This window comes from Arachis duranensis, chromosome 1 (genome assembly GCF_000817695.3).
Source record: "Arachis duranensis cultivar V14167 chromosome 1, aradu.V14167.gnm2.J7QH, whole genome shotgun sequence".
Lineage (NCBI taxonomy): Eukaryota > Viridiplantae > Streptophyta > Magnoliopsida > Fabales > Fabaceae > Arachis > Arachis duranensis.
In genome coordinates this window covers 10,690,244-10,716,565 of record NC_029772.3, presented here as the reverse complement: position 1 = coordinate 10,716,565, position 26,322 = coordinate 10,690,244, and the positions used below count along the sequence as shown (strand labels likewise).

Genomic DNA, 26,322 nt, shown 5'->3' with positions numbered 1-26,322 from the left:
GGTGTTTTAGCCATCATGAGTGGACCTGAGGCATGATAATCATGAATGTTACATTAGTGACGAATCTATAGAACTTCTGGATTCCATTTACTCCCTTTTAGTATTTGGTTACCACTTCTGTATGCATGCGTATAAATACGCTGGGTTCCATGTTGCTTGGTTGCAAATTATCAATTGATCGTTCACTATTTACCTTTAATCAAATACTGATTATATGAAGTTTTCAAAATTGGGTTTAAATAGCAAAAGATAAGTCAGGACAAGAGCCTTTACCATCCAAGAGTCAAACCCAATCAACTGATGGTAATTTGCATGGAATGGGTACAAATGAAAGTGTTCATGGTAGCAGTCTTGAAGATCGCCACGATATCAGATACTGAACTTTCAACAAGATTACAGTCTATTAAGCAGCTTTTTGTTGTTTAGATATTGGAATTGATGTTTAGATAATTTTTTGTTGAAAAGTACTTTTAAGATAATTCTTTATTGGATTGTGTTTCCTTTACATGGTAAAATATTTGAGATATTTAGAGTCTAAATACCAAAATCAGTCATCAAAATTAGTCACTAATGTATTTATATATAAATACATGTGTTGTTCGATTTATTTTTAATATGTATTTGTATTTCAATATATATTTTATACTAGTGGCTAATTTTAATGTACATATAGCATGATTGAAATTAAAAAAATACATATAATGATTAAGTACTGCTTTATTTGATAATTCGGTAGCTACGAAACAGCTTTTTCTAAAAAATAAAAATAAAAACATTTTGAACATGATAAATCTGTTTTGAAATTTATATCACAAAAAACTATATATATAAGTTATCTTTACAACTAATTTTAAATTGTAAGTTTTTCAAAAACACGCAAAAACAACGAAGAAAACCTCATATATGTTCATGGCCGTTTCACAAAAACAATATATCCATCCATGCAACAGTTATTGGAAATTCACTTTCAAAAAGAAAATATTTCTGTTCACCAAAACATTAATAATAACAAAAGATAAAAGTAAACCAAGATAACAGATAACTTGGGACTAAGCAACAAACTCAGCTGCTATACTTAATATATGGCACATCAATTGTCAAATCAGTAAAATAAAAACTACTTTTATTTTCCTTACACCAAACAGAAATCAAAGGTAGAGAAAAATCTAGAAAGTTTGCCGATTCTAAGCCTTGGAGTCAAAATCACTAGCTAATTTTTGCTTGCTTCTTAAGTTAGCCAACACCCTTGCAGCAGCCGAGTCTCTTGCTTCGCGAGGATTGGAACAAGTGTCACCCCCCAATGAACACTCAAAGTTGGGTCCTTTAAAGGTCACCAAAGCTCGGAATCCACCTTCATTAAGCAATGTATATATAATATATATAGTGCATGTCAAATACATGATAATTCTTCAACATAGATATACAAGCAACATAACTGTGTATCACAAGAATCTTGGCTTCTACACCTAAATTGGACAACTTACCATCTGATGGAGATACTCGATACATTGGTATGGTCCAAATATTTTCATTACATATACTGTCTAGTTCCTGGAAGATTAAATAGAGATCTGAGTACTTGTATGGAGATCAAAGGAACAGTTGCCATTGACTGCTAACTAACAGGTCATGAACATAAGCATTATTATTAGTATTATCTAATAGTCTCCCACTGACAAAGCAACATTTATGGATCATGGGACCCTCTGTTGAAACAGATTTAACAAGGCATCATAGATTCGTTAAACTGGTTCCTCTTGTTTTACTCAAACACATAGCTTAAGCATGTGAATGACCACAAACACCAATCACAAGTGTTAATCTGAAGGAAAAAGACAGTGCCGAGTTCCCTTCTGTGCTTGGCCAAGATGATTCCCCACTTGGTTCAAATTCTGTTGTAATAACAAATGCTTCAATATGTGATGTACATTTAGAGTCCGCTCATGTTCAGTTTTCTAATTCTAGTGATGCTCAGACTTTACTTGAAAAGGAAGAAGAAAATACTAATTCTAATATCCTTCCTACAAGTGTTGATAGAATTGAAGAATCACCTTCAGCTCAAGCTCTGATAAATGATGCTGCAAAAGAATGGAACTCACCAGCAAGATATCCTACGAACATGAAGAGGAAAAAGAGAAAAGCCAAGAGCAGACCATATTGGATACAATTAGTATGTTGCTCATCAGTGGATCTTCAGAGAAGGCAAAAAACTGCCATATGATGGTTATGGTTATAGTTATTTTCACGCTATTTGGGGTCTTGTCTGCTTCTAGAGTTGAGATACATATTTTGATCATGCATCTTATTCTATTGAATTGGGTAGCCTCCTAGAAGTTTGGTTGTATATTTGAAGCATGTTCAGTTGCCATTACTGTTTATGTTATTTTAATGTATCATTATCATGGCTTTGGTGCCTTGTTATATATTGAAAATTAAGAAAACGTTGTGATCTTGTGAGCTTTACAAGTAGGGAGGATTTTAGTCCAATATGTAAGGACTCAACCTTTTATTATTGTTTTGTTTTGAACTTCCATTCAAAAACTGTTAGACGGTTTGAAGTACATAAATAAATAAATACTGTCGATAATAAGCTCGCTATTTGGTCCATAAAAATACATGTGAGTGTGATCCTTAAAAGTGCAGTACGATTGGGTATATCATTATCCTTAAAAGTGTCACTGTCAAATGTCAATTATGCAAAATTGGAACATTATCCTTCCTAAACTTCAGACGCAAACCCTGAAATTTCATTATGCAGTTTTCAGTCGATTGTCTTCAAACCCTAGATACTTCCTCTCCCTATTCTCCACAAATTCCGCTTCTCAGCCATCCCAATGCTCAAAGCAAATCTACCCAATGACGACCATCAGTTTTCTTGCAACACTTACAACAACATCAAGGTACTCCGGAAAATTCCTAATAAGATCACAGGTTTTCTCCAAAAGCGATCTTTTGGCATGTTTGGGAACTGAGAGCTGGTTCTTGTTTGGATTAGGCCTGGGGTAATCAGCATGAAAAATAAACAGCCAGAATAAACATTAGAAATGGACGCAGAAAGTTGTATTTGTTACTGAATTAAAATGATAGAGAGGATATTAAAGAGACCTCTCAATTCTCAAAACAATCACAATTACTCAGAGAATTTGAAACCATTCTCTGTATCCTATCACTTCTATTTATACTAATCAAATGACTAAACCATTGTAACCAAGTACTCCTAGCTAACTCTTACTAATGGTAATCAACTTATATACCAATGTGATCCTAACACTAAAGAATCAAGTTTAAGCACCATGAAATTTCAAAGAAAAATGACAAAGAAACTACATGCAAATACCAGGTTGCTTCAACATCAGATAAATATTCAGTTTTATATTGTGAATATAGAACCATGAAGAGATCCCATTGATGATGTACACTTCTGCATCTAATTTTATGTTTGGTTTGGAAAGAAAACTAAAATCTTGATCTAGGAAGTGTATAAAATTATGCTTTAAGAATTTTCCCCAACATTTTGCCCAAATGTCACCCATTTTGTCATTTTAAATGAGAGGAGAACCTCATTTCACTTGTAATGAGCTCATGCCACCGTTAAGTGCAGCTTAATAGAGCTTGTTATATGAAAAGAGTCGGTTCAATGAAGCAGCAAGAACAAGACATTCCCCTCATAAAATTTGGCATAAAGTTTGTTTGAAGTAATAATATGGTTTACGAGAGTACATACATTGTTTGATCCATATAGTCATAAGCACAACCACAGGTTGAAATTCACAAATTAGACAAATACCATTATTAACCTTTATATATCTGCTTCAAATACCGTAAAAAGAAGCCACTCTAGATAATGTGAAAAATGAGGCTTCTCAGTTGATAAATCTGCCAGCCTTAAAGCTTCTTCAATTTTGTCCCTCTAGAAAAAACATAAATAAATAAAAGTAAATCCAACTGGGGATCTGATAGATAAAAACAATTTCATTAAGATAAGGAGAAGGAAAATACAAATTGGGGATAAGCATTCCCCTATACAAAAGTAAAACCAAAAAACAAAAGATTTATCTATAACAAATCCACTTTTTTTGGGGAACATAGATTTGATTAGAACAAAAAAGAATTTGCAAAAGTGGATACGCCATCTCAATGTATATCAAGGTATAGCAACCTTAAAAGATATGTGACAACAACACACAGATACAAGTTCAAATGATATCCATGTCTCCGTTTTTGTTGGTGTAATCAACTAAGAAACTGAGAAGGTCCCTTCTCCAACCCTGCCACAAAAAGTATAAGGATGAATAACTATAATAACTGTTGAAAACATGACATGAACTCGGTCAGCAGGCGAGTCGTAGGAGCTACACAAATATAGCAACTAAGAGATCTTATATGCACTACTTAGTAGTTAGTATACACTTCTCTTATATACCTATTAAAAGTGATTGATAAAAGGCGAGAGAAGATAAAAAAAATTCCTCTTTTATATCAAAAACGAAAGGTGTACAAGAAAGGTGCATAATAAAAGTGGTACATTTCTCCATTGACAGTATTAATGAGTGCCATATAGCAGCAGTAGTTGATAACATCAACATTCAAGCCCTGAGATGACCAAGACAAGCACTAATGATCTTATGATTAAAAAGGGAAAGTCAATTTATATATATCTATAGATAAATAAGTTATTACAGCTTCATGCATCACTTAACAACAGTCCAACTGAGGGACTTACTTTGAAGATGTTGCTATGAAGGTTTCAGATATCCTGCTCATCCATCTCCTCAAGAATAACATATTTGCCAGCAGAATCTGTTGTGTGAAGCACTGCCACCTCACCTTCACCAAAATGGCCCTTCTGAAGCTTCAGAAATCTAAAATAGAAAAATAGACCGAAAAAACATATAAACAAGCATAATAGAATTAAAGGAAAAAGAATTTTGGAAGACAAGTTTGCTGATGACTTACTTGTACCAGTTGAATAAACTGACACCAAACAGAATAGTGCAGAAACCGAGCCCTTTCACCCATATAAATTTATCATGAAAGTACAATACCGCAACCTACACATAAACAACATATAATCAGAAAGTGCAAGTAAATCTACAATCAGCAACCGCAACACTAAGAAACCTCTATCCTATTCAAACATAACATGCAACAATTATAAAAAATATAGTACTAAATTAATTCATATATTGAAGCAATGTAATCTTGACAAAATGATACCGAAAGGATCTGGTAATAAACATACAAGATTAAGAGGAACCACTGGATATTCATATCAAAAGCTATCTATCAACAAAATTTTCAGCCAAATTTTAACAAAGTTTCAGCACATTCTTAACAAAGAGTAACAAATTTTTCCAAATCCTTCTGATGTTAAGCATATTAGAAAAAGAAACCCAACTTTCAGGAGACAGTAACAAAATCATAAAATTTGAACAAGATCAAATACAGACCAAAAATAGAACAACACTCACAGAGCCAAAAATCAAGAACAATCAACACAACATACTAAACAGAGTCAGAAATCAACAACAATCAGCAACTAAAATTAGAATACAGCAACATATAATCACCCTAAATTCTAAAATCAATAAATTTATCAAAAAAATTCAAAAACAGCAGATTCAGAAGTTAAAAAACACCAAAACAGCAATAGTAACATAACAAGTGGCATGACATTCAGAAATCAAAAGCACATCAACAGAGCAAGTAGTAAAGTTACAGTGGTGATATCACTCAGATGCATGTCAATAAAAAATAAAGAACACATAAAAAAGCAACACAGCAACACACAAAACAGCACCACAACAAAAGATCATTCAAAAAAATATCACAACACACAAAAATAGCAACACAGCAGAACTAGAGCTCATTAGTAATCAAATAATCATTCAATAAAAAATTAAAACATAAAACATTCAAATATTCAGTAATCAAATAATCATTGAACATGGCATAAATAAAAAACGCAGAAGAAGTTAGCAGTGAACTGACTGTCGAAGTCTAAGATTTTTTTTGGTTGAGCTTCTGCTCTCTGAACTCGAAGGAAGGAAACTGGAATGAAGATGTGTTTTTCTTCTGAGCAGTGTGAGAAGACGGGGGCAGAATCGTGACGGAGACAGAGGCCAGGCGACGAACACAACTCAGAAGACGGTGGTGGGTTGGAAGAATCTGCGACGACCAGACAAAGACAATGGTGACTGAGTGCCCGATAGACGGCGGCAGGAGCGCGATGGAGCAGGTGAATACCAGGAACTAACGCGCCGAGCTCGAGGAAGAAGAAGCTGCGATTCTTGAAGGAGGAAGAAGCACGTACGACCAGACGATGATGGTAGTGCCTAAGAGCGACGGACGGCAGCAGTCCTTGCGGCGGTGGTGGAGAAGCTAGGGTTTCCTGTTTCAACTTCCTTTTTTTATTTGGGAAGAAGCTGTTAAGATAGGAGTATTAAAAGGGTATTTTTGTCTAATCAAATAAAGGAAGGATATTTAAGTTTTTTTATAAAATTAAATAAATAAATGTTTTTTTATTTTTATTTAATTAAAAAGGGTGTTTTAGTAAAAGTGGTGATATACTATATATTTAAAAAAGAAAAAATTAAATGCTGACGTGGAAAATAAATTTCATATGTCTTATTGTTATTTGTCTATATTTTAAACGTATCGGTACGTATGAATTTATCATCGTACCGTAGCAAACATCTAATAATAAAGTCTAATTTTTATACATTGGAATAATCAAATCTTAATTAGGTCCTAGTTTGCTACAAAAATATTTATGTATCATTCATTGCTTTCTATAGTTGTTGGAAAGTCATATGCACACAAATTGATCATAGGTCTTTTCGGAGCTAATACTCAAAATATCTTTAAAATTTGACTTTTGATTTAATTTAATTTTTTAATTTTTAATTAATTTAAATTATTATCATCAATATCCAATTGTTATCACCCTCAATCATACTTTTTCAACTTCACCGCCCTCACCACCATAACCCTCCACCTCCTCACCTCTTCTCACTTCTTCTTCTTCTTCCTCCTCTTCAATTTGATCAATGGAAGAGTATGTTAACGGGTTGAATTTCTAGAGGGTCTCACAGCTTGATGCCAAAGTCACTTCTCAAAGAAGTGATCAACATGGCTTATCACCATGATGTGTACGTTAGCATTATTTGTTGATGTTTGAGTCTGAGAATTCTCTTTATTGTTTCTAATTAGTTATTTGTTATTGTTGTGCTAAGTCAATAATGACTTGTGACAGGAATGCAAGAAGATGGGTTTTGAACTTCTGACACAATTGAACTCAATGTGAGCTCACTTGGGATTCCCGAAGATACTCTTTTTTCTTTATCATTGTCAAATGATTAAATTGAGGAGAAGGAAGAAGAAGAGGGAGAAGAGGGGTGGAGGAGGAGGGAGGGGGGTGATGGTGGTGGGTTGGTAAGATATTATTGAGGATGGTGGCAATGAAATGGTGGGAGGTTTAGACATTGAGGAGGATGAAGAAGCTAAAGAAGGAGTAAAATGATGATGTTTAAATACAAACAGTAAAACAATTTCGTTTAATCGTGTCATATCATCTTTCGAGTGATGAAAATGGACGGAGGGATCAACTGGAGTCCCTCCTTAAAGTTTTAGGTATAATTTAGGTTAATTGAAAATTAAATAACTAAATTGAGTTAGATATCAAATTTTAGAAACTATTTTGAGAATTAACTCGATCTTTTTTATTAAATATGAGATAATAATGCTGTAAGTTTTCTCAGTAGGGTGATAACTGTCCCATAGAACATATTTAGATGCATCTTTGCATATTCAATGAGAAGTGCTATAAAATGGGACAAGTTCCATATTTGCAATGCCACAGCATGTTCTGTCCATGCTCTCAAATCCCGTTCCACAATCACTTAACCAATATGTATATGTATCAATTTTCACATATGAATATGAATATGAATGTAAATTCTTTTGGTATATTAAACCTAGAATATCATCATGTTGGGAGTGGATGCACGCTATTATAATATTCTTTCAATCATTTACTTGGTATAGTCAAAGGTATTTCATCAGGATGAATGGACCATGAAGGAAGTAGCCACAATTATATTCAATGAAGTATAATACAACTGAGCCGAGAAGACTTTTAAAATGGATAAATTTCATTCATGAAGTACAAGCAATACAACATTTATTTAATATCAAAAGTTAAGATAAAGGTATCTTTTACCAAACAGGTACAACAATAAACCAGATATGTTAATAAAGGATACTTATTTTGATCAAGAAATTGAACGTTAAGAATTGTGGGACACTTTTTTTGCATGCATGTTACATGGTGAAGATCTTGTTAGGAAGAACTCGATTTATCATAGTAGGGTTTTTGTCACCTAGAATAGGAGCATTAGTGTCAGGGAAGAACTCAACTCCTGAGAGATTTGTGAGTGTTCCATCAGTAGAAATGTCAACAAGATACCGAAGCAAGTGACAGGAAGGTTATTAGATCCAAGTAAATCTTTGTTAGAATACAACTCCCAATACTTGTCCCCAAGTTGCTTCACTTTGTTAATACATTCTTTACTTTCTGGGTTGAGGAAGGTGTCTTCATGCATGCCAAGGTGCTCGTACCATAGGGACAAGCGGAAGCCATGGATTTGGCCTCTTGCAACACCCTGGCTGGTAGCCAAATGGTGTGGTTGATAAGCTCCCATGGCAATTTTGGTGTCTCTTCCACCATCCATTGATCTCTGGTTGATGTTGGCAGATCCAATGATTATGTACTCATCATCAACTATGAAACAAGCAAACAAAAACAAACAAGAGAAAAAAGAATCCGCATAAATAGCTATGTAAAGTTTTTATAATAAAAAATTACTTACAATACAAAGAGTTTTTTAAATATTAATTATTATTTGTATACAAAAAGAGTACATGAACGTTAAATTTAAAATAATATAGAAATTTAGGTGTAGTTAACTTCATGTGAAGTTGATAGCTAGAGTTAGTCAAACATATTAAATCATTTAACGACGGCCAGCTATGAACTTTACATGAAGTTAATTGCACCTAAATTTTCATTTTGAAATAATCATTTACTTACCTATCATCATCTTGGAATGCACATAAATCATGAAGCATCTTTCTTCTTGGGCTTTCTGGTAATCAGAACCTTGTTCTGGTCTCTGTGGAGGCACATACTCTCCGTCCTTCTTCACCTCTTGATTGCCAAGACAGAAGAATGACAAATATTTCCGAGGATCTTGTGCAATTTTCTCTTCCTTGAGTGCTTGAATAATGTCCTTGTACATCATCTCTATGGTCCTCTTCTACAAATATAGTATTTTCTGAACAGCTCCAGTAGTGTTATTTATTGGAACACCCTCTGGCCACATTGGAATCACTACGTACACCATGAACTTCTCCTTAGCTTTAATCTTGCTAACAATTTTGACTGAAAGCTCCTTTGGGATAAGATGAACAGCATCAAATTCTGTGCTATCCACACTCCACCCGAAAGCACTTCCTATGAAATATTGGTTCTCAATATATATGAAATTCTTTGCTCGCCGAATAGCATTAATGTATGCATCTTGAATGCTCCGATCTATCATCTTGTTCTCCCCGCTAACAAGCCCGTGTTCAAAAGCTTCTTTAGCGGTTTCTGGAAAACCAAGAGTAGTTGTATCATCAATGGATCTGAACAGCTGAACATTCCACGTGTCATCATCATCATCAGGGTTCGTTGCTTGAGATGGTGTAATGATGAAATCCTTAAGCTTTTCTTCTGAAAAAAGCATGCCCTGATCTGTGCCCTGTTTCCAAAATCTCTGCACAAAGGTGGAGTAAACATCCCATGCAATAGGCCCTTCAAGCTTACAATGTATATCATGCCATGGCTCCCTAGGACCACCCTTTTCAATTGCAGATCCAGAAATACTTGGTTGATAAAAATCTTTACTGTGTTCAGCAGCTGAAGTTTGAAAAAGAGAATGAAATTGAATATCATATCTTCCATTACAGAGATCAATACCTCCAATAAAACTCACAATTCTTCATTGATGATCTGTGTAACGCCCTCGCTATCAGAAGTCACGCTTCCGGCTGCGCTACTCTGATAGCAAGAAGTATTACGACTATTTTACATACTAAATACTAAAATAGGAGCCTGTGACTCGACACTGTATCGCTGATTTCTTTGAAGACCAGAAATAAACACTTTATCTTAAGAAAAATACAAGCAAACATAGATTCATATACAAGACTCCTTACATAATAATTCATAATATATTATACATATAAACCATACAATTCCTATCCCTCTTACAAACTTGTAATAACAAAGACGAGGGAAGAAAATAATCTAATTAATACAACAATTTATAAACCAAACACAGTATAACTCTTCTTAATGCTTCTTCATCTGGTTCCTAAAAAAGTAAAGCTGTAGGGGGTGAGAACCTAACCACACGGTCTCACCATGGAGTTTCAAAGTTGTCATAAGAAGATATTTGATAAGAAAACTATTTTCAAGCTCAGTGATTATCATTGCCTTATGAATCTTTTAAAAACCAATAGGTAATCGTTTAAAACCTTTTCGAAGAAACATTGTCTAATCTTTCAGAAATCCGAAACTTTTCCTTTCTTATAAGAAAATCTCAATCAAAAACCAATCACGCAATCAAACAACACAATCATTAACTCAGTACCAAAGTTCATTCTCAAGTGTAGCATGCCAAGACAAATATAGGCAAGACAGACAAGGAAAACACAAGTAGGCAGCAGTTATAGCAAATAGTTCAAGTAGCAGTTAAAAATAGTTTAGCAATTAGGCAAACCAAAACAAGTTCAAACCCAAACAAAGCATACAAATGCATATGATGCATGCCTGTCCTATGGCTGATGAGGCTCATCTGTCGGTTATCCAGCCAACCCGACAAGTCTGAATTGTCCTTAGACTATCCCTCAACGTGCATCCCCAAGAGTCTATGCATAGCTTTTTCTCAAATAATCAATATTGCTCAATGGGGGTAACATTCCCGGGGATTTATATAGTGCCCGGTCACACTTATGTCGTAGGGCCAATAGAGTATCGAGTTTTCAACCTGGTACACGTGGTGGCAAGCCATGGTACTTTATCCAGAGAACCTCGTATCTCAGATAATTCAAATTCATAAGGCATGTGATAAATTCAAAGTTCATATCTCAACATTCTCAATGTCATAATCATTTATCAATCTAAATCTCATTTCCAAATTCATTCTAAAACCATATTTCAAAGAAAATCCTCATTATCCTTCTTTCCATTCCATCCATTAACAAATCCCCATTCAAAACATAATCCTTCTCTGATAAATAAATAAATCTTAAAACACATATAATGTTTAAGAACAAACCTTTTTAGTTAAATACTCCAAATAAAACTTCCAATTTTATAAAATTTCAGCAGCATTTCCTCTAAAACTCGGACACTGCCACCCTTTCTGGGTCCCAACAAAACCATTTCTCAAACTCCTTTTAACTAAATTTCAAAATCAGAACAATTTCAATATCTCAAACTATTTTCAATTTAAATTCATTTTTCTACAAATCAAGCTCATTTCCAATATTATAACCCTTTCCAAATTCCAATTCATTTCCAACAAAGTCAATTAACATTTTCTCAAACATTTTCCAACATTTTCAAACCCAAGTCATTCACAAATCACAAATTATTTTCCGAAGTCAAACTAAATCCAACATCAAATCACTTTCCAATTCTCAAATTATACTTGATAAACATTCGAATCAGATTTTCAAATTAATCTTTCATTCACTACTTCAATATCAACTCAGTATTCAGAACTAGCAACAGGCAAGTAAGCAATCACATTCATTTAAGGCAGTTCAGTTCAACTCATAAGATTCCATAATCACCAAAAATATTTACTCGCCTAAATATCAATTTATAACAACTCTTAAGAACAAAAATGAGTTTTAATAAAAATGCCCCTACCTCGCGAAACCACAAACCAAACGTGTCGGAGAATTCCTTTTTTTCCTCATTCCGAAATCGAATGACATTTACTCCGACTATTTCCCACAGCCGTATAGCCCAAAAAGCACTATTCACAGCAGAACTTGACCCTGAGACATTAAAGTTGCGTAAGACTCACAAACATATAATTGAATACTAACGTGAGGGTTTCGAAACAGAAACACTTACTGTACTAAGAGAATGAAACAACGGCAGTGGCATTAGCTACACTGAAAACTCTCACCAACAACACCATCAAACATGGCTCTATAGTTACAATGGTTTAACCCTGAAACGTGAATACCCAAAACCCTCAACAAGCATATAACAACAATAACAATAAGGATTTTAGTTAGGAATTCACTACAGTTATGAAAAAATAGAAAGATGGAGCGACAACTGCATCAGTACCGGCGCAACTAGAAGCAGAAGCAGAACAGAAGACAACGGTGATCCGGGACAGGGACGAATTGAATTAAAACCAGAATAGTAACTCCAGTGTCCTTCTCCAGCATCAAGGATGATAGTTTGGCTTACCATCATCAGCAGCAACGAGCTAAGATCCAGATTGACGACGGCGACAGCAGTACTAAATAGGAACATACACAATTTTATCCAGAATAAAAATTATAGAGAATTAAAATTGGGAAGCAGAGTAAGAGCAAGAGTATTACAGTTTCAAGAATGGGATTGGGAACGTAGGGGAAACTGCTGTCGGGCAACTTCAGTGGCGCTTTCCTTCAAGCTCGATTGTGATTGAACTGTGACAGCGCGCTCCCTTTGACGGCAGCGCTGATGGCGGTGGATCTCAACGGCGGTAGAAGCTCGGCCACCCGCCTCCAGGAGCGGTGACGGAGTAAGCGACAGCGGCTGGACGCGGCGGTGGTGGTAGAATCGGCTCCCTCTTCTGGCGCGTCTTCCCCCTTCCACTGGCGCTCTTCCCTCTCTTTCTCTTTGCTTTCTCGGATCTCACCCTCTCTCCCCTCCTTTCCCTGTTTCCATTTCTCTCATAGTTGTAAGAACCGAACCGGTGATTGAACCGATCAGGTTACTGGTTCACTAGTTTATTGGTTCAACCGATAAACTATTGGTTGAACCGGTAAAATCGGTTTCACGTAAATAAAAAATATAAAATACTAAAAATAGTCATAAACTTAATAAATTCAAAATACATATCTTTAGTTCTTCACCAACATTTTAAAAACAACCAAGTTTCAAAGTCTAAATATAACTAATACAAAGATAAACAAGAAATTAGTTAGTACTAGTACATTAGTATCTTAATTAAATACAATAAGGATAACAATTCATAAACTAAATCCAAGGAATGTTTTTGCTCTATTATTATTTTTTTGGGTTCCGATTGATGCATCAGGAGTTGATCCTTGTTCTTGCGAAGATGGTGTTTCTGATGGTATATTCGCATAAGCCATTCTAAAAGAATATGGATTATGGAGTAGCAAAACATCAAAAGTATAAAACAATAGCAATCCTAAATTCCTTAATTCCTATTCCCTATTCAACAAGACAGCAACTTTAAAGGTTTAAATAGTTAAATTCACAGCAATCTTAAATAGTTACATTATTTACAGGAATCTTAAATATTCACAGCACAAGCATATTCATAACAGAACAACATTAGATTAACATTATTCAAGCATAGATTCAAGCATTATTCAAGCATTAGATCGGTTTCAAGCATTAGTCAACAAGCATATTCATCCCAGAACAAATCAACAAAACAACAAGTTTTCACATTTTCAACAAGCATATTTAACACAGGACAAATCAACAAAACAACATAATTCATATTTCATAGATTCAAGCTTTCAACAAGCATATTCATCCCAGAAATTTTAAGTTTTCAACACAGAATAGAATAACATAGGAGAAGTGCAGTTTAAGGTTGCTGGAGAACAGAGGAGAAGTGCAGAACAAGTGAACAACATTATTCATAAGTCATAACACCGTAACAGCAAGAAGTGCAGAACAGACTACAGAGGAGAACTGGAGCTAATCTGTTTGACAGAGCAGAAGAGCGCGACAACGGCGAGGGCGACGGCGCCAGCGATGAGAGACAGCCACGGGTCTGTCCTGTTCGGCTGTTCCTACTTCCTTAGTTCCTTCACCTTCAGACTTCAGAGTTCAGACTGGTGGTGAGATGAAGAAGACGACGGCTGGCGGCTGGCGGCTAGCGGCGGTGACTGGGTGAGTGACACTGTGACAGAGTGAGGTGAGGTGGTGGCGGAGAGGGTTAGTCGTTAGGGGATTAGGGTTGGGGAAAAAGTGGAAAGTGAAAGCTGGGAGTGGGGTTTGGGGGACCGCGTATACGATTTTTTTTTTTCATAAACCAAAACGACGTCGTTTTGGAAAATGAATTAAAAAAAAGCGCTTCCGAACCGGTCGGTTAACCAAAAACCAACGGTTTTTCGATTTTCATCAAAACCGGCCGATTCAACCCGGTTCTCAACGGATCTCTTCCTTATCCAGTTATATCATTCAACCGGGCCGGTTAGGGGTCCGGTTCACCAGTTTTTCGGTCGAACTGGCCGGTCCGATCCGATTTTTACAACTATGATTTCCCTTCTCTTTTTTCTTTCTTAGTTTAATCTGAAGCTGTTTCTTTTTGGGAAAGGGGGGTGTGGCGGTGGTGGCTAGGGTTAATAGGTTTAATTTAGGGATTTTGTTTTTGTTTTGGGTAGTTTAGGTATATTTAATAAAATCAGGAGTATAGAGTATTAATTAAAAATCTAAAAATCTTAAAAATTATTTTAAAATATCATTTGTTGTATTAAAATATTAATTGGTTTGAAATCAAATTCTTTAATTGAATTTATAAGATAATAAAATTAATTTTCTTTATTCCTAAAACTTGAAGTATTATCATAGAATTATCAATTATTTGAATTAAGTCACATAAATATTATTGTCATTCCGTAACTATTAATTTTGTAATCTAAATATAAAAAATAATTCAATAATTATAAAATTAGATAAAATTCTAATTAATTATCAAAACCTAATTTTATTTTTGATTTAATTAGCTTTAATAAAATAATTTTTAAAAATAATATTTCTAATGAATAAATGAATTGAAATTAATTTACAACAAATTTTATTTGAAAAATTCTGCGTCTTACAATCTGAGTCCTTTTCATTTGGCAACTTAGCATCCACCACCACAATTATTTGGTGATGACTGTAACAAACACTATCACTGGGCACAAAATGCAGCGGACATTTGTGTCCTTGAAATAGCCTGGGTTCTGACGTAGTTTCCAATTCCTGGAACTGGAATTATTCCATCCTGCCATAGAAGCATCACAACCCTGACTCCATCGTCCTTTGCCTTTTCCTTGAGCAACTAACCGAGTGTTATGTCTCCACCATGCTTTGGCCTCTTAGGATCTCTTATAAGAGAAATTTGAGTGTAAAGAAACCAGCCAGTGATGTATATAAAGTGTTTGCTTCGTTGATTGCATCAAAGGTATCCTCTCAGCATCTTTGAGGCTTGTAAGTCTTACTTCCATCAAGCACTACTCTTGGAGAAAAATCATCTAGGACATGAGCATCTTGGTAAAGAATAACCTGAACATATTTTATATACAAAAATATTATTTGTACATTAAAATCAACTATTAAAATAAGTTATTTGCATATAAATACATATGTAATTTAATTTATTTTTAATATATATTTATATTTTAACATATATTTTAGAATGATAATTAATTTTAATAACTGATTTTGATATACAGCTAACATAATCGTTTTGGATAATACTAATTAGTTGAACTCAAAATAGGGGTGTGCATGTACTTAAATCTGAATATGTCCTAATATTTTATAGTGAAATGGATATCCTCGCTCCAATTTTAATAACATCACTCTTTCTTTTACAAATTTATGCAATATATAATGTAAAAAATTGTATATAAAGTAACATTATAAAAAATAAGAATGTAATTATCAATTTTTTTATTTTGAGTACACGAATTCGACCCTAAGTTAATCCGAATATAAATCAAATTAAATCAAATCGACTCGACGACGTATGATTAGTATATATAATTCTTATAAATTTTGTACAACAAAAAATAAAATATGATATTTAAATGTTAAATTTAATAAATATTATGTATATTTATATTAAAATAAGTTATTTTAAAAACAAAATGATGTTATATAATATTAAAATATAAATATAATATTAATTACTAATTTTATTATAAAATATATTATAACATAATTTTAGACCGAATTTGATCCATTTAAAACATAATTTTTTTAATTTTATCAAAAAAATACCAAATGAAAATAAAAAATCTAACAAAATCTATTCTCAACAAAAAGACCCCTAACAAAGTGTAATATAGCTATAATGTCTAGAGTTAACTAATACTAACTTTTATTTTGTTTCAATTTTATCCCAAAAATTTTCGATTTGTATTAAATATACCCTTGACAGTTAATTTGTCAAAAAATTTAAGACCAATTTAAAAATAATTTCATAAGAACAACTGTCAACACAAGCAAACCAAGTATAATTTTCATGCATTATTGTTATATTGGTCTTAATTTTTTTGAAAATTTAGCCGTTGAAAGTATATTTGATGCAAATAAAAAATTTTTGGGACAAAATTAAAACAAAATACAACTTAAAGATATTTTTAAAATTTTTACCAAATTTTAAAAATAAAAAATATACTTTATCCTGACAATATATATCCGTTGAAAATATTTTATATTGAAATGGCGAACTTGTAATTTTAGAAACAGAAGTAAATGTTTAAATGTTGATTATTATGATGCTTAAAAGGTGATACTTAAGCGGTAGGTTTTGTGGTGAGTTTTGATGTTTGGTGATTACAAACTTACAATAACTAGCTTAGTTGCATTAATTTATGGTATACACGTATAGTAGAAAAAAGTGTTTGAATTTGAATTTGACATTGTTAATGATAGTAACATTATTAAGCAAACATGGTAAATAGGTAACTAACTACGTGGCCATTGGACACCAAAGATGTGGTTTACTAAGTTATCATAAAGAGTTAAATATTAAAATTAAATTTAAAAAACATAAAGATAAATAAATTTTAAAGATTTAAAATTTATTTTTTACGTTAGACAAAATTTAAATACCATCTCCCATATATCATAGAATAGAATTTGCCAATTTAAATATAAAGGTGGAGTAGTTTGTTGGGAGTTGATACACTCTATATTCTAATATTCTTTCAGTCATTTACTTGGTATAATCAAAGGCATTTCATCAGGATGAATGGACCATGAAGGAAGCAGCCACAATTATATTCAACGAAGTAATACAACTGAGCCGAGAAGACTTTTGAAATGGATAAATTTCATTCACGAAGTACAAGCAATACAACATTTATTTAATATCAAAAGTTAAGATAAAGGTATCCATTATCAGACAAGTACAACAATAAATCAGATGTGAATAAAGGATACTTATTTTGATCAAGGAATTGAACTTTAAGAATTGTGGGACACTTTTTTTGCATGCGTGCTACCTGGTGAAGATCTTGTTAAAGATATCCACTATCGGCTTAGGAATAACTCGATTTATAATAGTAGGGTTTTTGTCACCTAGAATAGGAGCAGTAGTGTCAGGGAAGAACTCAAATCCTGAGAGATTTGTGAGTGTTCCATCAGCAGAAATGTCAACAGGATACTGAAGCAAGTGGCCAGGAAGGTTACTAGATCCAAGTGAATCCTTGTTAGAATACAACTCCCAATACTTCTCCCCAAGTTGCTTCACTTTGTTAATACATTCTTCACTTTCTGGGTTAAGGAAGGTGTCTTCATGCATGCCAAGGTGCTCATACCATAGGGACATGCGTAAGCCATGGATTTGGCCTCTTGCACCACCCTGGCTGGTAGCCAAATGGTGCGGTTGATAAGCTCCCATGGCAATTTCGGTGTCTCTTCCACCATCCATTGATCTCTGGTTGATGTTGGCAGATCCAATGATTATGTACTCATCATCAACTGTTAAACAAGCAAACAAAAACAAACAAGAGAAAAAAGAATCCACATAAATAGCTAGCTAGGTAGGTTTTTACAATAAAAATTACTTACAATATAAAGAGTTTTGTATGGATGACATTTTAAATACTGCAATTCAAAATAATATAAAAACTCAGTTGCAGTTAATTTCATGTAAAGTTATTAGAGCCGTTAGATAACAATTTAGTCAAACTTGTTAAATCATTTAACTACGGTTAGCAATCAACTTTACTTGAAGTTAACTGCACCTAAATTTTCACTTCAAAATAATCATGGACTTACCTATCATCATCTTGGAATGCACATAAATCATGAAGCGTCTGGCTTCTTGAGCTTTCTGGTAATCGGAACCTTGTTCTGGTCTCTGCGGAGGCACATACTCTCCGTCCTTCTTCACCTCTCGATTGCCAAGACAGAAGAATGACAAATATTTCCGAGGATCTTGTTCAATTTTCTCTTCCTTGAGTGCTTGAGCAATGTCCTGGTACATCATCTCTATGGTCCTCCTCTGCAAATATAGTATTTTCTGAACAGTTCCAGTAGTGTTATTTATTGGAACACCCTCCGGCCACATTGGAATAACTACGTACACCATGAACTTCTCCTTAGCCTTAATCTTGCTAACAATTTTGAGTGAAAGCTCCTTTGGAATAAGATGAACAGCATCAAATTCTGTGTTATCCACACTCCACCCGAAAGCACTTCCTATGAAATATTGGTTCTCAATATATATGAAATTCTTTGCTCGCCGAATAGCATTAATGTATGCATCTTGAATGCTCCGATCTATCGTCTTGTTCTCCCCACTAACAAGCCCATGTTCAAAAGCTTCTTTAGCAGTTTCTGGAAAACCAAGAGCAGCTGTATTATCAATGGATCTGAACAACTGAACATTCCATGTGTCATCATCATCAGGGTTTGTTGCTTGAGATGGTGCAATGATGAAATTCTTAAGCTTTTCTTCTGAAAGAAGCATGCCCTGATCTGTGCCCTGTTTTCGAAATCTCTGCACAAAGGTGGAGTAAATATCCCATGCAATAGGCCCTTCAAGCTTACAATGTATATCATGCCATGGCTCCCTAGGACCACCCTTTTCAATTGTAGATCCAGAAATACTTGGTTGATAAAAATCTTTACTGTGTTCAACAGCTAAAGTTTGAAAAAGAGAATGAAATTGAGTATCATATCTTCCATTACAAAGATCAATACCTCCAATGAAACTCACAATTCTTCTTTGATGATCTGAGTCCTTTCCATTTGGCAACTTAGTATCCACCACCACAATCTTTTGGTGATGAGTGTAAAAAACACTGTCACGTGGGCACAAAATGCAGTGGACATTTGTGTCCTTGAAATAGCTTTGGGTTTCTTTATCATGAGTACCCTGAGTTCTGACGTAGTTTCCAATTCCTGGAACTGAAATTATTCCATCCTGCCATAGAAGCAACACAACTTTGACTCCATCTTCCTTTGCCTTTTTCTTGAGCAACTCACCGAGTGTTATGTCTCCACCATGCTTTGGCCTCTTAGGATCTCTTATAAGAGAAATCTGAGTGTAAAGGGACCAGCCAGTGATGTATATAAGGTGTTTCGCTTCGTTGATTGCATCAAAGATATCCTCCCAACATCTTTGAGGCTCGTAAGTCTTACCTCCATCAAGTACTACTCTTGGCGAAAAATCATCTAGGACATGAACATCTTGGTAAAGAGTAACCTGAACATATTTGAAAAATATTATTCTTATATCAAACCAATTACTCAAATATTTGTGTATAAATATATATGTAATTTAATTTATTTTTAATGTGTATTTGTATTTTAATATATGAAGATTTAATTTTAATATACACATAATCGTTTTGGATAATACTAGTTAGTTGAACTCAAAGGAGGGGTGTGCATGTGCTTAGCCGAATATATCCTAATATTTTATAGTGAAATGGATATTCTCACTTCAATTTAATAACATCACTCTTTTTTTACAAATTTATGCAATATATAATGTAAAAAATTGTATATAAAGTAACATTATAAAAAATAAGAATGCAATTATCATTTTTTTATTTTGAATACAAAAATTCGATCTTAAGTTAATCCGAATATAAATCAGATTAAATCAAATCGACTCAACGACGTATAATTAGTATATATAATTCTTATAAATTTTGTACAACAAAAAATAAAATATGATATTTAAATGTTAAATTTAATAAATATTATGTATATTTATATTAAAATAAAAATGCTACACCCAAACAGTTGACTTTTTTGTTACACTTGTTGACAAATTAAGAATAAATTAATTTAAAATTAAAATTTTTTATTTAAAATATAAAATTTAAAATAAATAAAATTTAAAAAAAATTAGCTGATATTGACGAAAAGAATTAATTCTCTAGTATTACTCTAATAAAAATAACAATAATAATAATAATAAAGTAACTAATTTACTTTATGATGATAATATATACCTTGCATCCCTTATGCTGGGAGAAGAAAGTGCGAGGAACTCCAGGAAAGTCAGGAGATTTGATGCCTTGAGACCAGTTTTGGTGTCGTTTAGCATCAAAAAATTGTAGTTTGATATGGATCTTTGGACCCCCAGATATGGGCCTTTTACTCGCATCAACTATTTCAACCCATTTGTCTACTTCAACTCCATTTAACATTTTCTCATCAACTTCCACATATGCTTCTCCAATAACACCTCGTCCACGAAGATAAGAAAGCCATTTGTCACGTTCCAATTTGACTACGATATTTGATGCTATATGGGCACAACGAATGTAAAAACACTCTTCCAATTTAGGGTTGTTAGGCTCTTTTAAAGGCCTGCTTTCAATCTTTACTTCATCCAGATAAATGCTTGCATAAAGGGGTACCTGGAATAGGAGGAGGACGAACTTTTTGTAAATGCAAATATATATATAATTCGTAAAAAAAAATATTTATTCCAAATAAAAATACTTTTTTGCCCAATCTTTGCTTTATTATTCTAGGATAATAAACATGATTTTGGGTTTACCAAGGATCGAAATCTTGATCTTTCGGATCTAAAACTCTAATATTATGTCATGATACCATTCATTCTAAAAATTTTAGTTAATAAAAATAGGTAACACTAATGATTATATATCTAATACTCTCTAAATCTCCATTGCTACAAATATTCCATTGGCTCCTCGTACTTTTCCTATTAGATTACATATCTATTGTTGTCTGAATTTTTTAAAATTTTGTATGATTATCAGCTAATATAACATGATTGTACTTACTGACAGATTCAAAAAAAAAAATTAATAGTGAGGATAACAATATATAAAGATAAAATTTGGGTATATAGATGATATGTTTTTTTATCTTAACCATCTTTGTACATCAGATCTGTATATAAAATTGTTATTTTTTTAAAAATATTTGTGGGGACCCCCTATCTTCTACAAGCTGGTCTGATTCCATGATTGGTTCGATGAAATTCATCTCACACAGGACTTACATTGGTGCAAATGGAACTCTCTTTCTTTATATATAGTTGAAGCTAAAACTTCTTAAATAGAGTGCAAAATAGGTTTTATCTTCACCAATATTTATTACTATATACCTTTGATAAATACACGTTTGAGTTAGTAGACACTTTAATGAGATTTCATAAACAATATGTTCCTTTTAATTTTTGAATTTTTTTTACTTAAATAAAATAAATATATGATGCAAAAATAATAAATTCTAATGACACTTGTAGAGAAATAGTGACAGAAACAGGACTAACCGATGAAAAGGTGTCGAACTTTTGAGTCTCATAAATGGTTGCATTGATATCTCCATGTAGCAGAAATGGTGCCATCACTTATACCTGGAAATAAAAATGCAATTAAAGTTCAAAACAAAGGATGTTAAGGTTTAGAATAATTAGATGGTCATGAAAATTAAACTAAACTTGAAAAGAAAATAAAAGATTGTGTGAGAGTAGTAGTTCTGACTTGGGAGAGTTGAGAAGAAGCATGGAAAGAGGACATACCATATACCTCTTTATAATTGGCAGATAATGCATTCCTTAGTAACCATTAATTTGCTTGCTATTAAATTATATTTTAAATTAAATAGTGTGAAATAGAACCACGTGGAGGAACTTATTTAGTTAGCTTCTTTATTTAATGACAAATTTACGGGTGTGAACTCTCAAGATTTGAGGCAGTTTAAATTGTATTAATTTATATGTATAAAATTTTAATAAATATAAATATAAATTATATATTTATTATATATAAAATATCTGTAAATTATATTATTTAATTATCAGTTTGGTCTTCTTTTTTCTTTTAAAATTTGATCATACCTAATGATTCTAATAGACCATCTATATATATAATAATCAGATGCGGAATTAAATAATTAAATTTAAGAAAGAATAAAAAATTAATTTCATAATAAGAAAATAATTTTAGAATAAATTAAATTAAAATTTGTAATTAATTTGAAAAAAAAAATTGAATGTAGGGACCATTGCCCGGTTCATCTCTATGAGACTCCGCTTTTGTTTGAACAATATGACAATTTGGTCTTTGAAATATCAAATAAATAAAAATATGGCAATATGACCCTAAGTTATGTTCCAATCCAAGAAATTTCTCATAGGAGAATATTGAGATCTAAGCACATGTAGAAAGAAAGACAAAACTAAAATAATCATTTTCAGGTGAGCATGTGCAATAATAAGTTGCAAAGAGGGAAGAAGATAAGATATATAAAACTGGAGGGTCAAACATTTTTTTAATTAAATAATTTCAGATTTTCGTGTATTCTCATCAAGATGATTTTAATTTTATTATTGTTTTAATTTTATTTTTAACATTCTATTTCATTTCAATTTTATTATTTGCTAAAACTTTTTTAAAATGATAAAAATTTAGTGAAACCCCTTTTTTTTTACTTTAAGAGTCTAGCTTTTTAATTAGAGAAAATAATACTTTCTTCTCTTGTAAAATTATATGAACAAAATACTCTCAATAATTATTATGATTATATACCTAAATTAATAATTATTATTTGATTGATTTAAATAATAATGATGATGTAAAATATTTTATCTTTTTATACAAATATATAAATAAAAAAGAATGGATAAGTAATAAGAAAAAATAATAAAAATATTTTATATGTAATAATAAAAGAAACATGTACCCTTAGTATAGGTAACAAAAAAATAAAAATAAAAATAGAATTAAAGAAAATAATAAATATGTATTGAATTTGTTATTTTTATATGATATAAGAGTCACGCTATTTATAAAAATATTACCAAATTTTATAAATATTTATTTATTAATTACTAATTTTCAACTGCTTATCATTATTTTAATACCATGTTTTATTAGCCGTGGGTCAAATTAGTGGCTACTTGCATGCATTTAAATTCTATTTTAAATTGTTTGAAATAGAACCACCGCCAGGGTAGAGCATTCAATTCTACATACTTTCATGCTTATATATAATATAAAAGTTTCCAACATTAAAATACAAAAAAAAGGCATTGAATACCTATTAAATGCTTTTCTATTTTACGAAGTATTTCTACATTATTATTAGTTAGTTAGATATCATTTGTGAATAAATTTGTTATAAATAATGTGAGAAATTTCCAAAGAAGCAATTTGAAACATTAAGATCTTCCGTTTTTGTTTTGAAAAAAAGAAAACCTATTTTGGACTAGAGATAATTTTATATATGTAAGAACTTCTTTAGAGATAATTTTGGGCTAGATTTTCTTTTCTGATCTTTTTAATTTATTCATTAACTACACCACGTCACCACTATACAAACGCACTGGCTATGTTGAAGTTGAGAGTTGAGATCTAAGCACATGAAGAAAGAAAGAGTACGTAAGCCTAAAATTAAAACAGATAAAAAAGAAAGACCAGATTAAAAATCGTCTTGCAAAATCATTTTCAGATGAATATATGTTCAACAGGTTGCAAAGGGGCAAAGTTCATATTTTTGGTTTAATTATTCAGCAGTGTTTCACCGAATTTTCAATTAGATTTTATTTTTTTTTAATTGGATTTTTAGATGTTAATTTTTTTTTTCAATTTAGTTCCTATTAACTTAAACATAAAAAAATTAGTAAATTGTGAAATTATTTGTATATCTTTAGGAACCCAATTAAAAAAATATATAAATGCCTAATTGAAAATTCGATAAAACTATAAATATTCAATAAAAAAATATTTCTATAATCGCTATTTAATAATTATACGATATAAAAAATATTCCTATAATCTCTTTTATTTTGTCATCTCTCGCTTCTGATAAAGATAAGCTTTATTACCAACCAAAGCCAGAACCATTTCAGGGCTTCCATACATAGTTAGATAAAAATTTAGTCAAATCAATTAAATTATTTAATAATTATTAACTATCAACTTTACATAAAATTAGCTCCACTCAATTAAGTTTTCACCATATATGAGTATGAATATGCCTGTAAATTTTTTTAGTATATTAGACCTATAATTTCATTTCATTTTTTATAAGATATTTATTATTTAAAGGTTTAAAATTATGTCGTTATGTTCTATACAACTTTTTAATATGGCTCTTATATAAGGACGACAACACCATCTAAATCACATTACAACATTTATTTTTCATTTTAAGTCATGATTTTTTATATTACGTTTAAAATTATTATTTATTTAAGAAAATAATTTCTAAATTTTCCCCCTTATGATAAATTGTTGGATGCTTTATTGGCTGTGGGTCAATTAATAAATTAAACACGCATTAGTACTTAACCATTATTTGCATGTGATTAAATTCTTTTTTTAAATGTTGTGAAATATACAACCACCAGGTACGTGGATTACTCGGTTATCTAGTTAGCGGTGGATTTGATTTTTTTTTAAATAAAAAATAAAATTTAAAAAATAAAATTTAGTAACTCTTAATTATTACAGAAAAAATAAAATTTTTAAATTAATTTTGTCATATATGATCTTTCATTATACAAAAGTTTTTCTCATTTTTTTCTGAGTTAGAGATTTGGATGATACATTCCTAAGTTAAAGTGGCATGCTAAATTCTACTTGAGCAATAAAAATTATCCAGTAAATATGAAATAAATAACTTTAATTATATAGATATTTCTAACACAAATATACTGTCAACTTTAAATATGAAATTATGAAAATAAAATGAAAAAAAATCATCCTAGATATTTTTAAAAATAGGATAATTTTTTTGCCTTTTTATTTTTATGGTTTTCATATTTAAAATTGACCGAATATTTGTGTTAGAAATGTCTATATATAATTAAAATGATTATTTATTTCTCATTTACTAGATAATTTTTATTGTTCACTTAGAATTTATCATGTCATACGTAAAAATAGAAATATTTTTGTACTTATAATATATTTATGGTTTATGAGTGTAGTAGCTAGCCAAAAGAATACATAATATTATTTCAAGTGAAAATATAATAGATCAACTAATCCTAACTAATAATTACCATGTAACAAGGCAACTGTAATAATATAAAGAATTGAAATCAACATTAATATTTAAAGTATAATATTATTGCAAAATTTGATTAATTTTTATATTTATAACATATTCAAATTAGCCTTCTTAACGTCAATCATTATTATTGGCATGAATACTGCATATTATATTCGGAGATAATTTCTCATACAAGAATCTTGCGTCATCCAGGACCGGGAAAAAGATGAGAGAAAATATACTAAACGACGCTGAACTTGAAATCTAAGCACATGAAGAATGAAAGACAAAAAAATAAAATAAAAAAGAAAAACCAAATTAAAAGTCTTCTTACAAAATCATTTTCAGATCAGATGATAATGTATTTGTAGGGTTTCAGCACGTTAATGGATGCGGATCAAATTTAAATCCTGGACGTTTTTCTAAACAAAAATATTATTTAAAAGATAATAAAAGTAACTTTAAATCAATCTAAAAATTGCTTTATTTTATATTGATTAATTACTTCTGAAATAAATACATAATTTAGATGTAATAAATATATAATTTTAAATTATTGTCTTCATCTAACTTCTAAATTTTTTTTTCATCAACCTAACCTTCACTCACAAGTCACAACTAACTTCCCATACTTATTATTGTCCTAATTATAGAGATTATTGTCCCAAACAATTCTTAATAATCTAATTGTAAATAGCTACAATTAATAATTTTATATTTATAAAAAATAAAATTTAAATAATTACTAATTAATGACAATTTAAAAAATTAAGAATATACTAAAATTA

The 26,322-nt window shown here is 31.6% G+C and overlaps 1 protein-coding gene, 2 long non-coding RNA genes and 1 pseudogene across 5 annotated transcripts; all 4 read right to left on the bottom strand.

Annotated features, from left to right (window-relative positions):
* Nucleotides 1-4,206: 4,206 nt before the first annotated feature.
* LOC107476393 (uncharacterized) lies at nucleotides 4,207-5,027 on the bottom strand. Its single transcript, XR_002371526.2, has 3 exons — nucleotides 4,957-5,027; nucleotides 4,724-4,862; nucleotides 4,207-4,268 (listed from the first exon to the last, which is right to left on the bottom strand). It is a non-coding gene; the product is annotated as an uncharacterized LOC107476393 (long non-coding RNA).
* Nucleotides 5,028-8,135: 3,108 nt separating this feature from the next.
* LOC107476361 (phospholipase D alpha 1-like) lies at nucleotides 8,136-9,446 on the bottom strand (annotated as a pseudogene).
* Nucleotides 9,447-9,827: 381 nt separating this feature from the next.
* LOC127744892 (uncharacterized) lies at nucleotides 9,828-12,904 on the bottom strand. Its single transcript, XR_008006168.1, has 5 exons — nucleotides 12,679-12,904; nucleotides 12,416-12,593; nucleotides 12,194-12,293; nucleotides 11,984-12,114; nucleotides 9,828-9,961 (listed from the first exon to the last, which is right to left on the bottom strand). It is a non-coding gene; the product is annotated as an uncharacterized LOC127744892 (long non-coding RNA).
* A 4,448-nt stretch (nucleotides 12,905-17,352) lies between these two features.
* LOC127744886 (phospholipase D alpha 1-like) lies at nucleotides 17,353-22,095 on the bottom strand. 3 transcript variants are annotated; one of them, XM_052257714.1, is made up of 5 exons: nucleotides 22,056-22,095; nucleotides 21,807-21,890; nucleotides 20,509-20,919; nucleotides 18,320-19,751; nucleotides 17,353-18,019 (listed from the first exon to the last, which is right to left on the bottom strand). In XM_052257714.1, the coding sequence occupies exons 2-5, from the start codon at nucleotides 21,879-21,881 to the stop codon at nucleotides 17,538-17,540; spliced, it is 2,400 nt and encodes a 799-aa protein (XP_052113674.1). In that variant the 5' UTR covers nucleotides 21,882-21,890; nucleotides 22,056-22,095; the 3' UTR covers nucleotides 17,353-17,537. The 3 variants fall into 3 exon arrangements, with proteins under 3 accessions (XP_052113674.1, XP_052113676.1, XP_052113672.1); XM_052257716.1 differs by having other exon boundaries at nucleotides 22,063-22,081; XM_052257712.1 differs by lacking the exon at nucleotides 22,056-22,095 and adding an exon at nucleotides 22,018-22,042.
* Between the last annotated feature and the right edge of the window lie 4,227 nt (nucleotides 22,096-26,322).